The sequence below is a fragment of the Sphaeramia orbicularis genome, chromosome 11 (assembly GCF_902148855.1).
Source record: "Sphaeramia orbicularis chromosome 11, fSphaOr1.1, whole genome shotgun sequence".
Taxonomy (NCBI): Eukaryota; Metazoa; Chordata; class Actinopteri; order Kurtiformes; family Apogonidae; genus Sphaeramia; species Sphaeramia orbicularis.
Window position 1 is genome coordinate 12,111,114 of NC_043967.1, and position 15,573 is coordinate 12,126,686.

At 36.7% G+C, this 15,573-nt stretch overlaps 1 protein-coding gene across 1 annotated transcript in view; it reads left to right on the top strand.

The window, feature by feature from the left end:
* gabbr2 (gamma-aminobutyric acid (GABA) B receptor, 2) overlaps positions 1 to 15,573 on the top strand; it is a 526,760-nt gene that overhangs the window by 506,518 nt on the left and 4,669 nt on the right. Inside the window, 1 exon segment of the mRNA XM_030147570.1 lies at positions 7,736 to 7,853. Coding sequence (XP_030003430.1) covers positions 7,736 to 7,853 — 118 coding nt within the window.

Consider the following 15,573-nt stretch of genomic DNA (forward strand, 5'->3'; position numbering starts at 1 on the left):
TGCTGAGTAATGAGAAAATCAAGTCTTATGAATGCAGACAAGTTCATTCAAGCGTGACAATAGTTCAACCCGTCTCAGGTTGTTAAGAAATGGTCTGGATTATCTTCTGCAGGTGAAACTTAAACATATTGATGCAGCTCAGGAACAATAAAACACATTCAAGTGTTGCGTTTTCATTGGCACTGAGTACATCAATCCGACATTGCCAAAGATGAAAACAAAGGGAATTTTATCCAGAATTTTTATACATTTTAGTTAGTTTTGTAAGCACACAATACAGTTTCAGTTGGTTATCATTTTTTTCTTTAATCCTCCTGTATCTGGATGCGCATTTTAGGCACACTTTGCACTTCATGTTAAAAAACTTCATATTATTTTTCACAATTTAAATAAGGTTAGAATTCAAAATTCATTTGTGCATGATTCTGGCCACCAACTAAAATGTGCACATTGTAAACAAAAGAAAATTACAAGACTAGCATCTGTCTCCCAAGTGTGCCTAAAACGCACTGTTTCTTCCATTTGATATGTATGATTAGAGCTGACCTGGATTTACAAAAGCAAAATCAAATTAGAGCAGAAAAATAAATCAATATATAATATTTAATAGTTTGATTTATAGGTGTGCATTTTACGCACACTTGGTGACAGATGCTAGTATTTTTGAACATTTGACCTAGCGTAAAAATAATAATGCAAATTAACCAATGTTGGAGTTAGTCATTGACATATGCCAGGATGAAAAAATGAAATAATATGTGATCCACTTTTTATGTAGTATATTGAAAAAAAATAATTTTTTGTGTTTTTTGCATCCGAAAAAAATGGTTTATTTACATTACAAACATGGCATTTAAAGGGTTAAAAAATGTGACAGTTATTGAGTATTTGGTTTTTATATTTACGGCTCAAGTTGATGAAATAGAAAAAAGTGTAAAAGAATTAAAAACAAACTGTATGAAATTTTTTTTGACATTATTCCACAAGTGTGCCAAAAACACACACTTGGTGCTTAGTAAGGGCCTTGGTGGATGGGATACCAGAGGGTTAATCATAGTTTTTATTTATTTCAGTTAACGAAAATGTTTTTTCAGTTCTAGTTTTCATCGTTTCATTAGTTTTCGTTAACGATAATAACCTTGGTTTCCAGGTTGTGGAAGGCATTCTGAGAAACTGTTCAGATCGAGAGAGACGGCACATCATGGAAATAAAATGTCAGGTCATTAAGCACCGTTCAAAGACCACCAGCATATAACGCCCCCCCCTCGCTTATCCTTAACAGTCATCCCCATCATCTGTGTCTACTAACTGTAGTCATCAGTATTCATAAGAGAGCTGATCTAAATGTATTGGGGGCCGTGAATGAGTGGCTGTTATAAGAGTAGAACGCCATGTCAACAGCGATTACGCTCACTCACAAAGGGTGAGAAGACACTCTCCACCTCTCTCTCTCTCTCTCTCTCTCTCTCTCTCTCTCTCTCTCATTCTTCATGAATATGTACCAGCACATGGCAATAGTGCAGAACACCAGGGGATGACAGTTGCGGTGTTTTTTGGGGGGGTTTTTTTGTCCCCTGACAGATTGGCAGCTGAGGCTTGATTTTAGGCTGAGAATTTTGAAGCTATTCTTTATGACGACGCTGTAATTATAATTCTTTACATTACACCACTGAGTACTGTTCCATTCTGGACAGCCTCTACTGCTGTGCAGCTGTTCTGAGACCAGTGAGCACAATCAAGAAATAAGAACTGATTTCAGCCATAGAAATCATACTGAAGGGATTTAACCCTTTATAGGGCACTCATACAGGGTGGGGAAGCAAAATTTACAATGAACATTTAGTTGTTTTTTCTCAGCAGGCACTACGTCAATTGTTTTGAAACCAAACATATATTGATGTCATAATCATACCTAACACTATTATCCATACCTTTTCAGAAACTTTTGCCCATATGAGTAATCAGGAAAGCAAACGTCAAAGAGTGTGTGATTTGCTGAATGCACTCGTCACACCAAAGGAGATTTCAAAAATAGTTGGAGTGTCCATAAAGACTGTTTATAATGGAAAGAAGAGAATGACTATGAGCAAAACTATTACGAGAAAGTCTGGAAGATACTATTAAAGAAGAATGGGAGAAGTTGTCACCCGAATATTTGAGGAACACTTGCGCAAGTTTCAGGAAGCATGTGAAGGCAGTTATTGAGAAAGAAGGAGGACACATAAAATAAAAACATTTTCTATTATGTCAATTTTCTTGTGGCAAATAAATTCTCATGACTTTCAATAAACTAATTGGTCATACACTGTCTTTCAATCCCTGCCTCAAAATATTGTAAATTTTGCTTCCCCACCCTGTAGGAGGACTCTGAAAGGGTCTGTGTCCTTTCTGTTCCTACCTGGCCCACTTTAGCCCACATAGTTGAATTTTTAATTCCAAGGCTCCGTTTTATGATGCCATATATTGATCTTCTCTAACTATCTAAACCTCTAGGTGTTGCAACAGCAGCAGCAGCACTGTAAGACCAGATAAGATGAGTTTACTTAAAAAATTTGAGTGAACTAGTTGCCTTAAAAAAGTTAAGTAGTGAGTAATGAAAACTTGAGTGTATTAAACATAAATGCTTGATTTGAATGGAATTGCTATTTTAAGTACAACACACTAAATGCCAAGTTCATTTAAGTTAAAATTTGTTGCAATCAAGGTTATTATCGTTAACGAAAACTAACAAAATGACAAAAACTAGAATTGTAAAAACATTTTCGTTAACTGAAATCAATAAAAACTATAATTAAAAGAAAAAAACGATAACTAACTGAAACTATATTGTGTGCTTACAAAACTAACTAAACAGATTTTAGCTCCTGGCACCATACGATACTTCACGGTGGGTCACTTGTGGTCACTTATGGTTTCCAGTCATCTTCTGGTCCCCACTCTACCTGAAAACATGGAGACTAAAGTTGGGAGAAAGCAGCAGAGTCCTGTCTGGGATTTATTTGAATACGACGACAGAGAAGAGAAAAGATATAAAACAAAAAAACAAAACTAATACTAGAACTAAACTAAAACTAAGCATTTAGAAAAAAAACAAAAACTAATTAAAACTAGCAAACCTGCTCAAAAAATGAATTAAAACTAACTGAATTAGAGGAAGAAAAAAGTCAAAACTAAATAAAACTAAACTATAATGAAAAATCCAAAACTATTATAACCTTGGTTCCAATGTCAGTTGCTTTGTACAATCATTAGACTTAATATCATCAGTTCATTCGACTCATTTCCAAGTTGATTTGAATCAAAATCTTTTGCAGTATGAATTGCTTTCTGAAATTATTCAACTTAATATATTGTAGCGTGGATGGCAGTTACGTAGGAAGATAGCTCTCTGTAATTCGCCGGTACAGGAAGTGCTTTTAATTTGGCAAGGCATTAAGATTTACTTTAAATAAGAACAATCACAGATGAACAGTAAAGCCATTGTTCTTCCTATGGCTCTCACTCATGGTGCAGCTCTACAAAAATACAAAAACAAACACAAAAAAGCCAATAAACATTGTCATACACACATTAAGTCCAATACCCACAATGCAATGCGGAGATAAAAAGGTGTGGTCATGACTAAAACATAGTGATTTAAATCCATTTAACTTCAACTTTTTTGTACTTTCGACTATGTCTACAAATTAGGAGAATATACTTAACATTTTACAGTAATGTAATAAAACTGAAATCCTTTAAGTACAAAGTCCAGGTTTACAGTGAGCTGAACTCACCTCTACTTGCCATCACCTTGCAGCAGCAATATTTCCTAAAAATCACATCAAACCTCTTACGCAATTTTATCGACTTCTAAATCATTCATGCATATAATGCTTAAATAGTGCCTTTAATACATATCCAGCTCCATATAATGACCAAACATGACATTTGACCTGAAGTCATTTGAATATCATGTTGGAAAATACAGCAAAACCATTAGGTTTGACTTAAAATCTAAAATAACATTCTTGCCCACCTTGTAGGTTCTATTGCTTGAAATATATTAAACACACTACATTTATTCATAAAATATATCAAGGTTTAGAATCTATGAGGAGGACAAGATGTTCAGTTTGAAGGCAAACTAAGAGGTCAGACCTGGAGCCAGAGTTGGGGCGAATTGATGCTGTGCAGCGTTCATGAACCCTCGGGTACAAGCATTTCTCGTCCCAGTACTCTGGAGATGTGGCTTCGGGGGGATGTCTGAAGAAAGGGGTGTAGACTTTTGAATTGTGTGTTTTCAAAATGTAGCTTGCTTGAACCATTTTTCCAAGATCTCCTACCCCACGTTTAACCCTTTCATGCATGAATTATAAGAGCCTGAATCAAGATTTTTATTTGTGACTGTTTTTATTCCTCGAGACATTAAAAAAAAAAAAAGTGATTGAAATAGTTTTTATGAACCCATTTTTCACGGAGTTGCAAAAATGTCCACTCAGCTGGACACCATGCATTAAATTTTTGAAGCAAAGAAATGTATTTACTGATAAACTGTGTGGAAAACTATAAAATAAAAACATTTTTAATGCTGCTAATCTGATGTTTTCTTACATTTTAACATACACTAATACTAGTCATTACTCACTTCATGGAGATAATATGCAAAAAAAAAAACATAAAAACCTGTTAATTACAGTTTAATAATAATAACAAGCAACTGAAACGTGTTAGTGCAGATCAGGTTTATCAAGAACAGTAAAGTTACAGTAACAGTATGAACTGCAGTGCATGGGATGGTGTATACACTGCAAAAATCTAAATCTTACCAAGTGTATTTTTCTCATTTCTAGTCAAAATATCTCATCACACTTAAAATAAGACAGAATCACCTAAAGAGTAAAATTTTTTTTTGCTTAATTCAAGCAAAAAAATCTGCCAGTGGAACAAGTGAAAATTATCTGGGTAAGATTTCTTGAAATAAGATTTTGCAGATCTATTGTCTAGAAATTAGTTCTTATATCTCACCTAAATGTTCCTCTTTAGGTGATTCTGTCTTATTTTAAGTGTGATGAGATATTTGGAGAAGAAATGAGAAAAATACACTTGGTTAGAGTTAGATTTTTGTAGTATGAGTGTTCACTGTGTTGGCTGATATAGAACTAAAACAACAAAATCCATGAATATACAAGAGAACAGCTGTCCACTGTAGTGACCACAATGCATGAAAGGGTTAATATAGGAATGTAGCAATTATCCTTATTTTATAACTTATAAACACTGTTGTCCATAAAGTTGGAATAATTTGGTTTTTAGACACATTTCTCTTTTATTTCTATTTGTACACATCATAATCACATTTGACCAGGTACAATGATGACAAACTGAGTCCCAGTTAGACTTTATCTACTAAGAATAAATCACATCGTTACAATGATTTCATGAGAAGAGGTAAAACATTTTATTTTAACTTTATGAGCAACAATATCGTATCGTAAACCTGAGTTTAAGGTCACAGGAAATATGCTGTTACCCTTGGCACGACCCTGCGTTATTTAAAAAAACTTCAACACTCAATACTTCTTTTAAGGCACGAACACTCATTCTGTGTCTGAATCCATAATAAAATGTATAAATATCCGTGTCTGAGCTTTTAACCCATCTCTGAGAGCTACAAGGTTAGGCTCTTTCATAATGTGAAGAGGACTAGTCCACTCTAAAATAGTTCAGTGAGCTCAGACGTCCATCGGGGCATGGAGTGCTGTGATCAGAAAATCAGGTCAGGAAGTGGTGCAAAATCTGGGGCAAGTAGAGAGAGAACTGAAGGAGGAAAAAATGATGTGTGTGTGACTCGGCAGGTGCAGTTCTGGAACCCCCATACAGTTGTTTACAGCTCAAGTGTTTGACCATCATCTGCCACATCAGTACGGAGAGATGACTTATTTCTGAGTGGACAGATGTGGTTGTCTGATAAATATAACAGCACAGGCTTAAGGGGAAGAGTTTTCACAGCGAGGGGGAAGTTTGGGTTTGTTTATAGGTTTTTGTTTGTTGTGGTTGAGCGCTCACCTCTGGCAAACCTTGATACAGTTGAGTTACAGGTACAGCGTCGTACTGTGACGGTTCACCCGTTTTAGAATAATTTACCACAAGTGTTAAACTACAGACCAAGGTTCTAATAGTTTTGGATTTTTCATTCTAGTTTAGTTTTATTTAGTTTTGACTTTTTTTCTCAAATTCAGTTAGTTTTAATTAGCTTTTAGAGCAGGTTTGCTAGTTTTTATTAGTTCTCATTTTTTTCTAAATGCTTAGTTTTAGTTTAGTTTTAGGTTTTTTTTATATCTTTTCTCTTCTTCTCCGTCGTATTCAAATAAATCCCAGACAGGACTCTGCTGCTTTCTCCCAACTTTAGTTTCCATGTTTCCAGGTAGAGTGGGGACCTGAAGACGACTGGAAACCACAAGTGACGGACTGTGAAGTTCCGTATGGTGCCGCTAGCTAAAATTGCTAGAGCGAAATAAATCGCTTTCGTATCAATCTGACATTGACAAAGACAAAAACGAAGGGAAGTTTAGCCGTAATTTTTATACGTTTTAGTTAGTTTTGTAAACACACAATACAGTTTCAGTTAGTTATCATTTTTTCCTTTTAATTATACTTTTTATTTATTTCAGTTAACAAAAATGTTTTTTCAATTCCAGTTTTTGTCATTTTGTTAGTTTTTGTGAAAAATAACCTTGATACAGACCGTCTCAAACATGGGATGCTGCATTTTGCTGTTTTGTGCTGATAAGACACATTCCTGCCTGATTTTTCTTTTTTTTTTTTTTTTTTGCTTTTCACATGGTGTTAGGAATACAGTAACAATACAAAAGGAAATAGAGCAAAATCTCTGAGGATCTGTGTCATTCGTTCATTCATTTTTCAATTTAAAAACAAAAAACAAAAAAAACACTTCTTTTGTTTTTCATTTTCAAAACCACAATGAAAAACTGATAATGGTTTGTTTTTCCATTTCCCGATTTTGTGCTCAAATGAAAAATGGAAAAAACAGATAACGACCATTTCATTTGATTTAGCTGTTTTCAATGTAGTTAAGTTGTCTGACACGGAAGTAGTCATAACTATTGAAAAAATAAACAAACAGAATCATGGCCGGACTGGAGGAATATTTTGCTATAATTAAGCAGCTGTTTGATGCCTGTTTTGAAGTGTATTGCATTCACACAAAAAATTAATTCGGCTCTGTTTTTCTGAAATAATTAATTCAGAAAAACACAGCCGAATTTAATTTTTTTCAGAAAACAGTATCTCGTTAATTCAGAAAATTCCATTTGTTTATTTTTTCCCCAGTAATGACTACTTCCAGGTCAGACAACTGAACTATACTGAAACTAGCAAAATCGGATGAAACGGTCATTGTCCGTTTTTTTCCATTTTTCATTTGAGCACAAAATCGGGAAATGGAAAAACTAACAGTTATCCATTTTTCATTGTGGTTTTGAAAATGAAAAACAAAAAATGAGTGTTTTTCTTGTTTTGTTTTTTGATTTTTGGTTTTAAATTGAAAAACGAATGAACGAATGATACATGGATTCCTGGGCTTGGTATTTGGCTCATGCTGCCAAAATTGCAGTTAATCTAGTGTTTCAGGTGCTGAACATGTGCTACATGAAACACGTGAGCTGTTCAATGATGACATCCCATTTGGCAGCATAATCCCAATTGTGTGATGTCTACATATGTTTTCATGCAGATGGAGAGAAATCGATTCTGAAGAACCACCTGGAGCAGAAGCCTCAGGCGCAGTGGGGCTCCATGGATCCTTCCAGAATAAACAGGGGTCCCCTGGAGGATATCAACTCGCCCGAACAGTGAGTTCTTCCCTTCCTGCAGCACCTCTAGCCTCCCGCGCTCCCCCTTTCCTCTCTGTCTTGTCGGCATTCTCATCAGACTACACGTCATACGTATTGCACCACCGGCAGCTCTCAGGCGGTTGCTCTGGCAACAGAGGCTGTGAAAGCATGCACCGGCCCTGTACTTTTCTCTCCCACGCACATCAACATACATATAACCACATGCTGTGTCTGTGTATTCTCCCACCACGCTGGACTTTGCAGCATGTAATCTTACAGTCAAACGTGCACATACAAACATGTGGATGCACGGAGTCGCGTGTAGACGCAGACTGATTTGTTGTCCCAACGTGTAAAAGCTGATTGTCGCGGGCACTCCAAACAATCATGCGACAAATTCAGATCTACATTCACTTATTATTCATAAGGCAGCAAAGCCCAGGGATGTCAACTTCATCAATGGGGGGACACTTCATGCATCATTGAGAGATCTCCCTCCCACATTCTTTAAACCAGGAGAGGAATGCACAACGCAGGGGGACGGACGGATGAAGAAGGGAGAGACAGACAGGGGGAGGTGGAGGGGAGGGTAAAATATTGAGGAGAGGACAGTCACAGAGAGAAGATGGATGAAAGGGAAAGGATGTTTAGATAGGGAAGAGAGTGAAGGAGAAGGAGAGAAAGAAAGAGGTAGACACTCACAGAGGCTTATGTAACCAATGATTTACAGCTGGCATTGGAAGCAGCTCTGAAAATAGACAGGGAGGAGAACAGAAGTAAAGGAACACTCGGAGCTGTTCCCATGCCGCATGAATGTTTGATCACATGGAGAGAAGAGAGATGAAGAGGCAGTAAGAGAGAAACAGAAGAGAAAGGAGGAACAAACAGAGAGGAGTTAGAGAAGGAGGAAAGGTAGAGAAAAAGGACGGAGCTCTGTGTGACATGAAGGATGCAAAGTCACGCATCAGGACCATGTCGATGGAAAGTATAGTATCTGTTATATGGGTTTAAAGGGCCTTTAAACATAAGAAACAGGCACAATATCTGAACATAGAATACTTCAGACTTCACCTAATTAACAAGTGTTTTAGGTCCATTGCTAATTGAACTTCATCCCCCGTTCTTTTTTTTTTTTTTTTTTTTTTTTTTTTTTACATAACTGCCATTTGGTTATGTAATTTTTGCAAATGGCTGGAAATGGCACCAACGCTGGTGAGATATCGTGTGAACTGTCACACTAGGTGGAGGCATGAAATGTTCTTTTTGTCAGATGATCCCAGAGGCTGGGAGGCACGGTGGATTAGTGGTTTTTAGTAAGATGGAGGAGTGGGAGAACAGGAAGAGAATTTACACAAAACAATTAGAAGAATTCCTCAGGATCTACATTAATCTGGTCTTTTGATTTGGTTTTGGCAGCATTGATTGTGATGAGCAATAATCACTAAATTACACTAAAACATCATACCTCCCTTCTTCTAAAACTAAAACCTCCAAATACTGATTCATAGTGTTGAAATTTTTGGTCCAATAACATAGTTGCCACATTTTGAGTAAATCCGACATTTTCAGTGTAGTCTACAGGGTTTATCAGAAAAAAGTAGACCCCCAGAAAAAACAACATAAAACCAAAATGTGAAGACATTTTAAAAATCTGCTCATGTGTTTATTGACCATGTGTTTCTTCTTTGTAAATAGCATATATAGCGTTCTTGTTTTGTGTCTATCTTCATATTGCACTTCTTTTGCTCTTGTTTGCTCCTTTAACTTTGCTGCTGTAAACCTGGAATTTCCCCTTGTGGGACGAATAAAGGCATATCAATGGCCAAAAACAAAACCTCCTATCTGCAAATTTTTAGATTTTGAGTTTTCACATTAAATGGTGAGAACAAGGATGACTCCACATTTTCAGTCTATTTGCAAGATAATCCTGCCCTTTCTTATGACATGAAGGTCACCTGACAACAACAACAAAGACCATACTATAATAAAAGTAAACATGTTTTTTTTAGTTTCCTGAAAAAGTGATTTTTTCAGATAGGAGGTTTTGTACAGGGTGTCCCATAAGTCTCCATACATAGGAAAAATAAACGTTTCTTGACATAAACCATTTTTATTTATATAATATGCTCTATATGACTGCCATTTTGCCGGGAACACATTTCAATGCGTGTCCTCCACTGCTGAAGAACTATAAAGAAGAAATATAAAGAAATACATGTTAGAACCATATGTATTATGTCTCCTATGTATGGAGACTTATGGGACACCCTGTAGATAGGAGCCATCGATATCTTATCTTATCTTATCTTATCCTTTGATTGACACCAGTGTCCTGGGTTAGTTTTCATGCTTCAGTGAACAACATTAATTTGAATTGTGCAAAGTAAAAGCCTTTTGCACATGGAAGTGGAAGGGTTAATATGAGATCTGTCACCATGGACGACAAGTTCCATTGGTCTTTTACTTGCATACATAAAACAGGAAAAAAATAATGACATGTTAACCCCCTACCATCGATACAAAGATTTCACACATCGGTGAGAAACTGAAAATTAATAAAATTTGCTCTGTGAGTCAAAATTTGGGTTTTACACTTCAGGATTTTAACTGAAGGCACACACTTCTGTTAGTCAAAGGATTCCAGTACATTTAGGGCCAGATCTACTAAGATCCCAATTTGTGTGTACTAATTTGCAATCTAGAGTTTTGGGTGTGGGGTTGAACTGCAGTTTGTAAGTGATTTACTAAGACTGCTTGAGCAAATGACAACAGGTGCAAAGTCTGGGAGAGCGTTCTATTTAAATGAGGGTTTTGCATGAGCTACTGGAGACAGTATGCTGTAAAAACTGCTCTGGGATACGACAGCACTAATGGGAACAGTGACTGGATGATCCAGACACAAGGAAAGGTAACGTTGGAGGGGTTTAGTCATAGAAGGTATTGCATGACTCATTCATTCATTTATATTTCATTTTACAGGTGGGGGGGCTGTGGGGCTTGTTGGATTGGATGACTGTCAGGCGCACATAATTTTGTCACACTGTGGCCTAATGTTGGTGCGTATTTTTAATCACAATCATCAGATCAAGCAGAAAAGAGTCCTGTAAAGTGTGTGTGTGTGTGTGTGTGTGTGTGTGTGGGGGGGGGGGGGGGGGCAGGGGGTCTCAATAATTTTTTTCTTCCATCATTACAAAAATGTTTGCACAAGGGTGAAAAATGTGTTCTCTGCATCTCGTTTCATAGTTTCAGCTAGTGTCACAACCCAGCTCTGAGGTGGTGACAAAAATGGAGATGGAAGAGGAGCTGAAAATGTAACAAAGATTTATTAAATAAACTAATAATAACACAAAGTGCTACAAAAACGCCAGTTGAAAGGAGCAGGGCAGAGCAGGACCAGACCAGACAGCGAGCAGAACCAAGACCAGACCAGACCAGAGCCGAGCAGACCGAGAGAGAGAGTGATCATCCATGTCGAGCTGCTTAAATAGTCACGCCACGACTGCCACAGGTGTCACTAATCAGGATGTCGCCATCTGCAAAAGAAAACTGATAGTGCCCCTAGTGCCCAAAAGGTGCGGGGCCGTCACACTAGGGATGCACCGATACCAGTATCGGGCATCTGCTCGGATACTCGGTGTGTGTACTTGTATTTGTACTCCTAAAAGTAATCCGATACAAATGCAACGATACCACTTACAGCCGTGTGACATTCACAGTTCAGTGCAGCAGGTACGAGGAGAAGGAATAATGTGTGGGGAGTGTGAAGAGTGTGGAGATTTAACCAAATAAATGACGGTGGTAAAAGTAACGCTGACTGACAGTAACGTTACAGACACAGACAGATACGGACGCAGCGTTCTGTCCGTCCTCTGCGTACATTCCATCTGTTTTCCAGGTGCTGGCGGATGTGTACCCAGATGGAGAATACCAGCAGAACTGTGGAGGTAGAGGATTTGTTCAGGGAGCTACTGTGTGAGTTAGAGAAAAACTACTGACAGATTTATGACAACTGAGCCGGGAGTACGAAGCAATGCGGACCGCCGCCAGCGGAAGTGAAAACCAAACTTGTGGCTCATTTCTCTTTTCTCTACCTGCTGAAGCTTCAATTTTAAACCTTACCAGAGAAAACGCTGCAATATTAGTATCATATTAGTGTCGCCTCTGTCGTCTCCATGTTTGTTATTACTGACTTTCTTCTTCTTCTTTTCAAAAAAACTTTACTCTTCTTCGTGGTATTTGTCCAGTATGGTTAATTCAGAGCGGCGCCCCCTGGTGGATTAATTGAGAAACGCTCATTCCAACATATTAAATGTCAGTAGCAGCACTTTGTTCCAGTCGGACTAATGACAACGACAATAAAGCACATTTACAAAAGGAACTAAGAACTGGAATGGGATTATTAAGTATTCATATTGGTACTCGGTATCGGCAAGTACTCAAATGTAAGTACTCGTACTCGGTCTGGAAAAAAGTGGTATCGGTGCATCCCTAGTTTCAACCACAGCCATGTGTGCGCAATTACACATCCAAACCGTTTGCACCTCCCTTTGAGACATGTTAAATATAGGCTCAGTTTCTATCAGTAAAATTGCTTTGGGGTTTGATAAATCACTTTGCGTGTGCTACAATAATATATTTACATTTTCTCCTCCCAGCACACGCACAATTGCATGTAAACGCCCCATATTTCATATTCATTGTGCCAAATGTATTAACTGGATGCAGACGTGCTATTTTGCACCTTTGAAAGACGCAACCCTTAGTGTGCACTGTTAGTAAATCAGTTTGTACATTGTTTTGCGTGTTCCATGAGTTTACACATGCTTTTATACGCTAACCTTCAGTAGATCCGAGCCACAGTCCTCCACATGGGCCCCGTTTGTGGCCACGCAAATTTGTGTCCTCCTCAACATATCTGCGACAGTACGCCTAATCCTGCCCCTGTCCTGCCTCAGGAGTTCCACCTCAGCTGTGATGATGCAAAGAACTACATGTGCTGACTGAAATGTTTCAAATTTCAACTGGTCAGCTCAAAACAAGCTTAAAGAATCCTCACTAACAGCATGAACCCCTTGCATTTGTCATGATATTATGCTTTTATTTAGCTCTTATCTATTCTTCGGTATTTTTATTTATTTATTTAAATTTTTTAAATTTTATTTTTACAGTTGTTCTATGTCTTGAATCTATTCTTGTATTTTACTCTGTTGTTTTGGTTTTTATTTATTTTTCTGTACAGCACTTTGGTCCACTGTGGTTGTTTTAAAGGGCTTTACAAATAAAGTTGGATTGGATCGGACTGGATGATAGACTCAAACCTGTCGTTAATGTGAATCTTTGTATCAATGGTAGGGGGTTAATATGTCATTATTTTTTCCTGTTTTATGTATGCAAGTAAAAGACCAATGGAACTTGTCGTCCATGGTAACAGATCTCATATTAACCCTTACACTTCCATTCGCATAAGACTTTTATGTTGCACAATTCAAATTAACGTTGTTCACTGGAGCATGAAAACTGACCCAGGACACTGGTGTCAATCAAAGGAGAATTTCACAGTCAATAAACATATATGAGCAGATTTTCAAAATGTCTTCACATTTTGGTTTTATTTTATTTTTTCTGAGTCTACTTTTTTCTGATAAACCCTGTAGACTACACTGAAAACGTCGTATTTACTCAACATGTGGCGATTATGTTATTGGACCAAAAATTCCAACACTATGAATCAGTATTTGGAGGTTTTAGTTTTAGAAGAAGGGAGGTATGATGTTTTAGTGTAATTTAGGGATTATTGCTCAATACAATCAATGCTGCCAAAACCAAATAAAAAGACCAGATTAATGTAGATCCTGAAAGTCTACTTTTTTCTGATACACCCTATAAATTATTGACTTCCAAAACTACTATTTAAATATTTCTGTGGAGTTGCTTCTCAGATTCTCTGTAAATACATAATCAAATACCTGCAGTAGATTCACCAGAGAAACCTCATGAGGAAATTGCAAAGTTCCATTTTTCTGTGAAACCACTTTCAGTCTGATAATTTTTTTTTTTCTGTGAAAGGAACACATGCAAATTTCATCCCTTCTAAGAATGCTATCAAATCCAAGATAATTCAGCAGCAAGCCTTTGCTCGTGTCTAGCTTGGAAAAAGTAATGTCTCTAAAGTGCACCTTTTTGTGTCTGCCACTCAGTTTTATTTAGTTTGTCTGTATTTTGCCATCTAATGTTTTAGTCTCATCTATCTACATCAAAGGTGTCAAACATGTGGCCCGGGGGCCAAATCCGGCCCACCAAACGGTCCAATCTGGGCCGCAGGATGAATTTCTGAAATGTAAAAATTACACTGAAGAAATTAACAATCAATAATTGTAAAAATCATTTCAGGTCAATTCAATCCAAAGTGGATCAGACCAGTAAAATACTACCTTAATAGCCTATAAATAATGAAAACTGCTGAAAACTTTTAGTTACAAAAAAAAAAAAAAAAAAAAAAAGTAAAAAATAAAACCAAAATGTTTACATTTAAAGACTAGCCTTTTACAAAAAAATGTGAATAACCTGAACAAATATGAACAACCTGAAGTGTCTTATGATATGAGAAGTATGTGGAATTTTACCAATATTCTGCCTGTTATTAAATGTTGTGTGCATTTTTAGTTCCACTGTGATCTGTAAGTTGTGATGCACATGTATAAATGATAAAGTAAAGTGTAATACTCTTAAAAGTGCACTTATTTTACAAAAGAATTTTCAGGTTGTTCATATTTGTTCATGTTATGTTCAATTACAGTTTATAGATGTAAATATTTTCATCATGGAATGTTACTTTTTTCACTCAAAAACAAAGAAAACTTTAGAGTTGACATTATTTATCAGTTCTTATCCTATCCTTAACAAAATCTACAAAACGAACAAAAATAAGCAACAAAACAAACAAAAATAAGCAACAAAATGAACCAAAATAAACAACAAAATAAACCAAATTCTACAAAATGAACAAAAACAAGCAACAAAATGAACCAAAATAAACAAAAATCTACAAAATGAACAAAAAAAGCAATAAAACAAACAAAAATAAGCAACATAATGAACCAAAATAAACAAAAATCTACAAAATGAACAAAAATAAGCAACAAAATGAACCAAAATAAGCAACAAAATGAACCAAAATAAACGAAAATCTACAAAATGAACAAAAATAAGCAACAAAATGAACAAAAATAAGCAACAAAATGAACCAAAATAAATGAAAATCTACAAAATGAACAAAAATAAGCAACAAAATGAACCAAAATAAACCAAAATGAACAAAAATAAGCAATAAAACAAACAAAAATAAGCAACATAATGAACCAAAATAAACAAAAATCTGTAATGGGACTAGTACAAAGGCTGAACCCAAATGCAAGACCAGAACACAGATGACCAATTGAGAGTGTTTATTAAACACAATCACAGTAGGAAAAACACAGCACAAAATAGTTAACACGTCTATGAAGGCGTGTGATACTGGACTCTTCGTCTGGGCTGTGAGCGGGGAATATGGATGGTCAGCACGGCCGAGCTGGAGGATTCCCGTCAACACCCCGACTAGGGCAAAACAGAGGATAGCCAAAAAACAAGCCAGGTCATACACAGGAGGGCAATTCAGGAGGCAACGGGACATGAGGGAAAGGCTACTCACGGTCAAGGTCCAGGCGAGGGTCAAAACACAAGGTAACACGTTGGAGGC